We start from the raw sequence: 9,847 nt of genomic DNA, 5'->3' as shown, positions 1-9,847 counted from the left end.
CGGTAATCTTTAACGGAACAAAGCTGTGTTCAAGATCGGCCAAGGCTGCTGTTGCAAAACCATGTGTTTTTGCAGCAATACTTTCTCATCGAAAGTATTGTGAACGTAGCTCTCCTGAATACGCGCAGACGGCGTTTCCTGTACGTGTTGAGACAACCTTGGATTTATTCGCGAGTGTTGCTGAGAAGCATGTTACGTCTTCATTAAGGGAATGATCTACTAAACTGCTTGTGTACCTGGCTTCTGCTTTTGCAAGCTACAACGCGGACAGAGTAAGCTGATATGCATTTATTACAAAATCTAGTCTACGTACATTGTTCCTAATATATTATATGTTTACAAATGTATGAGTACAACAGAAATGTGACCGGAAGTTTTGAGACTCTGTCCACAGTGAGACGAAATTAGGTATTTTGTGTCTCCATGTATACATCCGATGACAACGTCATAATATTAGGAATTCAAGTTATATCGTCACAAACTTAGAGTAAAACAATTTAGGTTTCTTCGCTCCGAAGACCACATGACTGATCAGATCAGTACTAGATCATTGGAGTATTGGAGACATTTCAGCTTCAAATGCATCTGTAGAGAAGTTTAATAATATTTAATATCATGCACTGAGAATTGTCACTGGAGCATTTAAAATAATGCCTACAGCATCTTTATTGGTAGAGATGGGAGAACCACCATTAACCATAAGAAGGGATCGACCAGCTTTAAATTATTGGGCAAATCGAAAAGGGCATGAGCAAAGCCATCCAACACAGGAGCTGCTAAAATCCAGCAGGGAAAAGGAAAACAAAAACATACATGTTTTTGTTGGAACATAAATCAAAAAACAGCTGAAATCCAGATCAATAATAGTAATATCAGTTCAATAGTACCATCATACATCACTGGGCACTTACAGAAACAGTAACTCTGGAATTGTTAGAAAATAAGGTAGGACATAAAAAATATTTTTAATTGGAAAACAGTCACACTGATAAATATCATGGATGTGTTAAAAGTTAAAATGTATGCATCAAAGATATGTCATATATGTCAAAGAATATAGTGGCTCAGATTGGAGTAACACACATTATTTCTGAGTCTGGAATGAACGTAGGTAAGAGGACAATGATAATTTATCACAATACAGAGATGAAACAGTAGCAATACCTACTAGTGGATTGAAGATCGTCAGCCATTCCAGTTCATCATTACTTCGTATATAAAAAAAAACAGTTGTTAAGAAAGCAGAGTAGACAACTTGATAGAAATACAATAAACACTATTTGGAATCAAAATGACGGGGTCAACTGTTATATTTGCATGGGTAACAGCCATTGGCAGACTGGGACAATAATTCAGGCCTGGAATTTCATACCATTCCAGGCCACCACCGGCATAACCTTTGTACTCTTTTTGTCCTCTTATAAGGTTCCTGCTCTGACTCACGATTACTGCTGCTGTTGGCCACCTCTATGCCAGCAGGAGCTAATGCAGCACTACTGCTACTCACTGAATTGACACCGCTTTCTTGTTAAAAAAATATATGTATATATATTCAAACCCACATCATTTTTTTAAAATCTACTAATATAATGGCTATATATTCACACAAGAAATATTTTCTTAAAAATGGGATTTTACCAGGTTAAACAGTGAAATACAATAAAATAATGATTTAAATATTTTTAGAATTTGCGTTTATGAAGGGTACACTAAATCTGAATATAAGGACATTTTACCATTAATTTCCAATTGGCTCTTTGTTAACCATAGTTTAAAAATTTCAACACCTTAAAACCTGTTTAATTGAGTCAGTTTTGACCCTTTGTTCCTCAGTGAGACTAACCCCATTATTAAACTATTGTGCAGGATTGGCTGCTAGTCTTTTCACTGTTCGCCTCTAGTATTTATATCTTACCTGCTCTTTTCTGAAAAAACAAACAAAAAAAACTTCAGTTTAGTGCACTTTGCTGCATCAGTGTCCAGTGCTTGTTTCTCACAGCCTTGCTACATTTTCCATGGTCTATAAAGGGGTTCAGTGCGTAACTTGGTGTGCATCTCTCTGCACTGCATTTGATGATTTTTTTTTTTTTACAAATGTAGTGGATATTGTGAAGTCGTTGCTTCATCTGTAGAGGAGTATGCCAGGATCATGGCTCCTGCTTCACGTGCTGTCACATGAAGTCGTCGATAACACATAAAAACATCAGCCTCTTCAGAGGCAAATGAAAGGAGGGTGTGTGTCTGTCTTTTGCCCCTCACAACTGCAGTCTGTTGGAGTTTCAGATAGGCAGCTACCCAAGTGAGCCGCATGAATGACTTGGATTTTTTTAAAAAGGGTGACCCAAACCTCTATGATCGCTGAACGGGAAAACTCCCAATTCCCCCGGTGGGCAGTCCGCCCCTGGTACCAGCTCATATTGGCATTAGGGGAAATTAAATGGAAGACACCAGACACATTTTAGTTGATATAGATGTGAAACTCAGTCGAATAGAAGTAAAAAACATCACAAGGGAGAGAATAAAGGAAAGATGGCAAAAACAATAAGTAGAGAAAAAATGCGGATGGTTTTATTTAATTCAGCCAAGAACAGGAGAAATGAAGAGTGAACAGAAGGGAAGAAATCAAATCACGTCTCAGATCTGGACATACAGGATTAAACAGCACATTATTCATAATAGGGAAACATAATACAGTGTATAATGTGATTATTGTGGAGAAGATGAAACAGATTCTGTTGTACTTCCAGAAACAAAAGAACTTGGTTGAATAACAGTCTTTCTAAAACGAAAATAAAGTTAAATTCTGCTCAATATTTACAGAGAAGTTCAATAATGACAGTTCTCAAGCTATGATAAAACATCTGGCTCATTTAGTTGATAGGGTATGTTATTGTTTTTTAGCGTCGTTCCAGTTCACACTCCATACCTGCTGGTGGCGGTAATGCGCACATGTTTCTGTTTCGCAAACCGCCCAAACAAAACGTAACAGAAGAAGAAAAAACCACGCATGCGCCGCGCCTCACAGCTCGCGAATAACAACAAACATGGCGCCGTTCGGAGTAGAGTTCATGCTAAGGCAGATGCTGGAGCTCCTGCGGCTGCTGCAGCTGAACCTGCTGCTCGCCTTCCACAGCCACGAGCTCCAGCTCGACACGGAGCACCACGTGACCCGCGTGCTCCTGGGTCTGCCCCGCACGAGAACGAGGAGGACGGTCCGGCGAAAGTTTTGGAAAAGACCCGGCAGGACCAGCAGCTGGTGGGACAACCTGCTCGACGGCGCCGTCGCGGACAGCGAGTGGCGGGAGAACTTTCGCATGTCCCGGGCCGCGGTCGTCGCCCTCACCAACGAGCTGCGGCCGCACGTCGAACGGCAGACGACCAACATGAGGGCGCCCATCGGTCCCCTCAAGCGGGTCGCGATCACCCTCCACTACCTGGGCGACGAGGGCAGGCTGCAGAAGACCGCCGACGCGTTCGGCGTGTCGCGCCAGGCCGTGTCCATCATCGTCCGGCAGACGTGCGTGGCGATCTCCACCCACCTGGGTCCCAAGTACATCAAGCTGCCTTTCACGGAGCCGGAGGCGGAGGAGCTCGTGGCGGGCTTTTCTCGCTCCCACGGCATGCCGCAGTGTTTCGGAGCCGTCGACGGCACCCACGTTGAGATCAAGCAGCCGTCCACCAACTCCATGGACTACGTTAACCCAAAAGGCAAATGCTCCCTGAACGTCCAGGCAGTGTGTGATTACAGGTGTCGCTTCATGGATGTCGTCATAAAGTGGCCGGGGAGCGTGCCCGAGGGGCGGGTCTTTGTCAACTCAAAGCTCAACAGCTGCTTGAAGACTGGGAGAATCCCCGCGCTGCAGAAACGGATAGTGGATGACGAGGAGGCCATACCGATCTACCTGGTGGGGGATGCCGCCTACCCGCTGCTGCCCTACCTGATGAAGGAGCACCCAGACGCAGGCTCCACTCCCCAGGAGCGGTGCTTCGGGGTTTGTTTACGCAGGGCTCATGACGTCATCCTGCGTGCTGTCGGGCGCCTGAAAGCCAGATTTGCAGCCCTCAAAAGGCCCATGGACATCAATCTGAACGACCTCCCTCACGTCATTTACTCCTGCTTCGTTCTCCACAACTTCTGCGAGTCTCGTAGGGAGGCGGTGGATGAGCAGTCCGTGTTGGGAACGATGCGAAGTGAAAAGGAGTCGCAGCCGCCGACGGAGCGCGCTGGTTCCCAGTCTGACTGTAGCGAGGGAGAGGGGACGAGAGTGAGGAGGGTGGTGATGAAGTACCTGGACCCTCAGGACAAAGACGGAGGGATCACAGTGCAGCGTGTTTAAAACGTTCACTAAGAATAATTTATCAACTTTTACTATTTTTTATATGTGTGTGATATTTGGAAGCAAATAAAAAAAAATAATGTTACTTTGAGTACGTTTGTGAAGTGAGACAAGAATAAAACAAAATGCCAACAAAGATCGATCTATCTATCTATCTATCTATCTCTGTCCTTTACCGATTAAAATTGAAAATATATATATACATTTTCCCCACAGCAAAACCTTTCAGCCTGCGACCTCTGAAATAGACTGGTGACCCCCTTTGAGGTGTAATTGTAGGAGAACTCTTAAAGCGCAGTCGTCCCCCTGTTTTTAAAATAAGGAATTATGAGTTATAAAGTTATATTTTGGTGTTGCTTTTACAAATAATAAAATTTCAGCACATCAGCATCAAATTATTCTTAGTATTTGAGTACTTTGAAACGATTGTGGGACTTTATTCTGGTAATATGACTATCTTCCACTAATATTACCTTATATTAGCCATGCTATTAATTTTTGCACACCTAATATTATGACCTTAGTCAATTTCCACACAAGAAAAAGTTGTATTAGGGCCACCCTAGATGAAAATAAATAATTGGAGTACATTTCCTCAAAAATAATTTCACACATTTGTAAGAAAAAACTTGGATGTCATCTGTTGTTGAAAAGTCAAATATTTTAGAAAAAGACATATAATTCTCCACTATTAAAGACAGACATTTGTTAAATTTAAACTGGGATATTTTTTGACATCTAATATTGCTGATTTAGAAAGGGCATATCAGATAAAAATCCTTTTTTTTTTTGGCCCTTAAATACATTTTGTTGTGTACCTGGAGTCTGTAGACATGTGGAAAATGTAAATGCAGTCTGTCCAGGTGCTGCGTAGATATCTATATAGTACTGGCTCATATTTTCCAAGCCGTTCAGTTTTCTATTTCTCTCGTGTTTTTCGAACTTTTCCGTCGCAATATTTGTTGCAGAACTGCTGAACAAGGTCATGGACCTCCAGCTTGCCAGGATCCGCCATTTTTATTTTTCACTGACATTTCGTAGTCCAAGCTGAAGGACGCTGAAGTTACAAGTGGAGAAGTCATTGTTCATTACACGTCTTCCAGCATACTGCAAAAATGGTTAAACAGGGTGGAGAGGAACGCTTTGCGGCCTGGAGGGGGCGCCGCGGTGTGAAGCGCCTCCTTTAGATTTTAGCTCGGTTTTGTCAGACCTCTGCTAGGAATCTTGGTTTTACTTTTGATAGTTGTTTAAAGCTAGATAAACAAATTAGCTCTGTCGTCAGATCAAGTTTTTATCACCTGCGTATTTTAGCTAAAGTTAAATCTTATTTTTGTTTAAAAGACTTTGAAGGACTTATCCATGCCTTCATCACATCTCGTTTGGACTATTGTAATTCATTATTTAGAGGCCTGGACAAATCACAGATGCAGCGACTTCAAATGATCCAGAACGCAGCGGCTCGGCTTCTTACAGGAACCAGGAAGCGTGACCATATAAGGCCCATACTGGCCTCTTTACATTGGCTGCCTGTTTTTTATCGAATAGATTTTAAGATTCTCTTATTAACTTATAAAGCTTTAAATGGATTAGCTCCCCCTTATCTTCTGGAACTTTTAAAATTTCAGCCCGTGTCCAGAACCCTACGTTCTAATAATCAGCTTTTACTAACAGTTCCTCGGACCAGACTTAAGAGGAAAGGAGATCGGGCTTTTTCTGCTGTTGCTCCTTCTCTATGGAACAATCTACCTTTCCAAATTAGATCTGCCCACAGCCTGGATCATTTTAAATTGCTTCTTAAAACTTATTTTTATTCTTTGGCATTTAATTAAAGTAGTGTTTGATACTTTGTTTTTATTCATTTCTGTTGTTGTCACTCTTGTACAGCACTTTGGTGCAGTTCTATGCCTGTTTTAAAGTGCTATATAAATAAATTTGACATTGACATAGACATTGACATAAAGAGGCCGTACCAAAATGAGTTGTTGTTCTCAGAGGAACCTGAAAACTGGTTAAAAAAAAAAGGGGAACATGGGGATAAGTTAACGAAGATTTCAGACCAAAGGAGTGAAGCTCCACTTTCTATAGGCCACCACCGAATGTTTTCAATGCGAAGGGGAGGGATTTAAAAACATGATGTGTCCCCTTTAATGTCGGCTGTTGTAGTAGGATGTGGACTCACATAGGGCTGGACGATATAGGAAAAAAAAAGCCTATAGATAAAATAGAAATCATATTGACCGATATCGATAATTATCAACAAATTCAAAACATACAGTATATTTAGTACAGTACTGGCTATTTTATGCTGTTGCTTAAAGACCTATTTTTAGATAAAGAACACAGAAAAGCTGAATTCAAACTCAACCCTTTATTCAATCAACTTTTTACCAAAACGGCAAGTTTATTCTATTGAACTTTTTATTGACCCTTTTTTTTCCGTCGATACGTTTATCAGTCGATATATATTATTGAATTATTGTCCAGCCCTAGGCTCACGTGCACGTAACCCGCCATGTTTTCAACTTCACATGAGTTGTCCACGTATGCCTGATGTTTTTGTTTTTATTAGTTGATTTTTGTGTGCGTCACAGCTCCAGCAACACATACTACAGTGTTGTTTGTGATCCTGCATTCTCTCATGTGGACGCATATTGTTTTTCTTTATCGTTCAGGAAAATTCACCATACTCCATTTACATATGGACTAGGCCTGACAGATCAGTTTTTTTTTTTTTTTTTTTTACTTGACTTTCTATGGGGGCGTTTGCATTGCATCCAGATTGCTATGAAGAGTAATCAGATGAAAGTTTTTGAAAAAAATATTTTGTCCCACACACTCATTGGTGGTATTTTTAACGACTTGATTGAATACATTTTTCTTTTTTACCTCTGGATGACATGTTAATAGGAAGGCAACGTCACCCTGTTAGTCCACCTGAATCAGAGGAGCAGAACTTGAAAAGACTGTTGCTTGTTTTAAAACTTGATTAAACTCTGGTTAAAACCAAGGTGTGTTTGCACCAATGTTTTGCATTAAAAGGGCTTCGCGGGTAAAGACGATGCTGCAGGTCAGGTTGCAGCTAAATCAGCCATTTAAGCAAATGATTAAGAACTTCAGGTTCAGCTGCTTTGAATAAAGTTCTGTTGAAATGTCAAAAATGTTGCTTTTTTTATTTTTATGCAAATCCAGGCTTATATAAATTACTCGCATGAGATTTAGATATATGTTGCACATTTATACTTGCTAAATGTATAAAAAAAATAAGAGCTGAGTCAGTAATCCTGCATGCAATGCTCTATTCCTAATCACCTGTTACCAGAAGCATTCCTTGTAATCTGTCCCATCACAGATGTCCCTGCCGAAGATCTCGCGTGTCCCCGCGTCCAGGCTGCTGAGCGCCGTCCATGACCCGCGCTGGCCTCTAAGCTCCGCCGCGCCTCTCGCCGTGCCCAAAAGAGCTTTGACCCAGAGCGGGTACCGGCGGCCCGGCCAACCCAGAGAGGACAAGCCCCCGTGGCAGAGGATTAAGTTCGACTTCTCTAAGGGTTTGGAGGGCATAACGAAGCACTTCAAGCTGCTGAGGCAGGAGTTCTCCGACCGCCTGGTCGGCCCGGAGGGTAAACCCATCATCGAGCACATGCTGGAGCAGAACAGGGTGATATGGGAGTTCAGAGGCCCCGACAGCCTCCAGGAGTGGACGCTTTCCTCCGACAGGGAAATTGGAGGCCAGAGCGAAATCCACCTGAAGCTGGGAAGGAACAATGAGACCTGCTTTCTGTACGGGACCCTCCAGTCCGCCCCTCCTAGAGACGGGGAGACGCGCTACAGCGGATACTGCTCCATGCGCTCCAAGCAACCTCTGGTTAGTGCTCAGCCCAATGCTACGGAGGAGGATTAGGGCCATTATAAAAAAAAAGGCTATTTAATTCTGACTTTATTCTCAGAATTCTGAGAAAAAAAGTCAGACTTATGAGATTAAAGTCAGAATTCTGACTTTATTCACAGAATTCTGACTTTTCTCAGAATTCTGAAAATAAAGTCAGAATTGAATACTTGTTTATTTTTTTGAATGGTCCTAATCCTCTTCCGTACAATGCCACTTCTCTCCGTCTCAAACGGCTTCGTGGCTTCTGGCCCAGATGGCGACGGGCCGAAGCTACGGCCGAAATTCACGCCGAACCATTTGCTCCCCTCCAGGTTTCGTTTGACAGGAAGAAGCACCACGACTGGTCCAGCTTCAACACCCTCCACCTGCGGATCCGGGGGGACGGCCGCCCATGGATGGTCAACATCGCAGCGGAGTCCTACTTCACTCATCAGAAAGACGACTTATACAGTTACTTCCTGTACACCAGAGGAGGACCCTACTGGCAAGACGTGAAGGTAAGGGGGACAGGAGGTGACGCGAGGATCAGTGGCAATCTTCAGATAGAAGTTGACCTTTTTTTCGTCTTTGTTGGTTGGAGGCAGAATGATACGAGGCATTTTGCCCGCAGTAGTTTGACAGGTTTCTACTTTGTTTAAAGATTCAGTGCCAAAAATGGGACCTTCACCGTAAATGCTTTAGGAACAGTCAATCAACGCTCTGAACTTAAATGTTTTTAAAGGAAAAAGGATATTTTCAACTATATCCATAAAAAAATAAAAATTAACAGCCTGGATGCCTGGTGTATTGTGGGTTGGGTCTGCAATCTAACCATGACCTCGTTTAACAAAGGCGAGTTGTCAAAATTGTGAGTGTGTTATATAAACTGCTAATCATATAATTTTGACCAATAATTTAGCATATTTTTAACAAAACTCATTGGTCTTACTCTCAATAATCACGTTTCCCTACTAGATCTTCCTCTTAGCTACCAGCTTACTGATAAAGCATCCACAGCTGTTACATTATTTAAAGTTTCTCACTTTACAACCAGTCATTGATTTTCGGGGAGGTTTTTAAATTTTCCATCTGGGCCAATCACTAAACCCGATTCTCAATTGCAGATCCCGTTCTCCAAGTTCTTCCTTACTCACCGAGGGAGGATACAAGACAACCAGCACCCTCTGTGGCTGGACAAGGTAGCGTCGGCTCATAAAACGATCACCTTTTAGCACGCGACTACAGCGCTCAGACACAACACATCGTCGCCGTTCACCCTACAAATGCCTCGTTTTCTTTGTTCGCAGGTTAACACCATTGGGTTTACCCTCGGAGACAAAGCGGACGGTCCCTTCCAGCTTGAAATCGATTTCATCGGCGTGTGTAAAGATTACGCACACACCGAGGACTTTGCATACGAGGTGTACAAGAGGAATCCCGAGGTTTAATTTAGAGCCACACATGCGGACATTGGAAGCTTCTGATTGTCATCGGCGTACCTTGGTAGCTCATTTGTTTTTCTGTGAATCTTTGTAAAATAAATATATAAACCTGAGGGTTTTAAGAGTTGAACCCACCGTCGAGCAAATCTAAACATTTTCACATCCACATTTTTATGGTTTGTCGTCATTTTCCAACCAGTTTT

The 9,847-nt window shown here is 42.4% G+C and overlaps 2 protein-coding genes across 2 annotated transcripts; both read left to right on the top strand.

Annotated features, from left to right (window-relative positions):
* Positions 1 to 11: 11 nt before the first annotated feature.
* ndufaf1 (NADH:ubiquinone oxidoreductase complex assembly factor 1) lies at positions 12 to 9,810 on the top strand. Its single transcript, XM_012872269.3, has 5 exons — positions 12 to 272; positions 7,687 to 8,199; positions 8,535 to 8,720; positions 9,327 to 9,401; positions 9,510 to 9,810. The coding sequence occupies exons 2-5, from the start codon at positions 7,687 to 7,689 to the stop codon at positions 9,648 to 9,650; spliced, it is 915 nt and encodes a 304-aa protein (XP_012727723.2). The 5' UTR covers positions 12 to 272; the 3' UTR covers positions 9,651 to 9,810.
* LOC105932901 (putative nuclease HARBI1) lies at positions 3,045 to 4,337 on the top strand. Its single transcript, XM_012872215.2, has one exon. It carries the CDS (start codon positions 3,045 to 3,047, stop codon positions 4,335 to 4,337), a length of 1,293 nt encoding a protein of 430 aa, XP_012727669.2.
* Positions 9,811 to 9,847: the final 37 nt, after the last annotated feature.

This window comes from Fundulus heteroclitus, chromosome 19, assembly GCF_011125445.2.
Source record: "Fundulus heteroclitus isolate FHET01 chromosome 19, MU-UCD_Fhet_4.1, whole genome shotgun sequence".
NCBI classification, from domain to species: Eukaryota; Metazoa; Chordata; class Actinopteri; order Cyprinodontiformes; family Fundulidae; genus Fundulus; species Fundulus heteroclitus.
The sequence above is the reverse complement of the archived record's forward strand: the minus strand, read 5'-3'. Positions and strand labels throughout refer to the sequence as shown.

Coding starts and splice junctions, on each gene's coding strand:
- LOC105932901 (XM_012872215.2), top strand. CDS start 3,045: ATGGCGCCGTTCGGAGTAGAGTTCATGCTAAGGCAGATGCTGGAGCTC.
- ndufaf1 (XM_012872269.3), top strand. CDS start 7,687: ATGTCCCTGCCGAAGATCTCGCGTGTCCCCGCGTCCAGGCTGCTGAGC. Junction 8,200..8,534: donor TGCGCTCCAAGCAACCTCTG/GTTAGTGCTCAG, acceptor GCTCCCCTCCAG/GTTTCGTTTGACAGGAAGAA. Junction 9,402..9,509: donor ACCCTCTGTGGCTGGACAAG/GTAGCGTCGGCT, acceptor CTTTGTTCGCAG/GTTAACACCATTGGGTTTAC.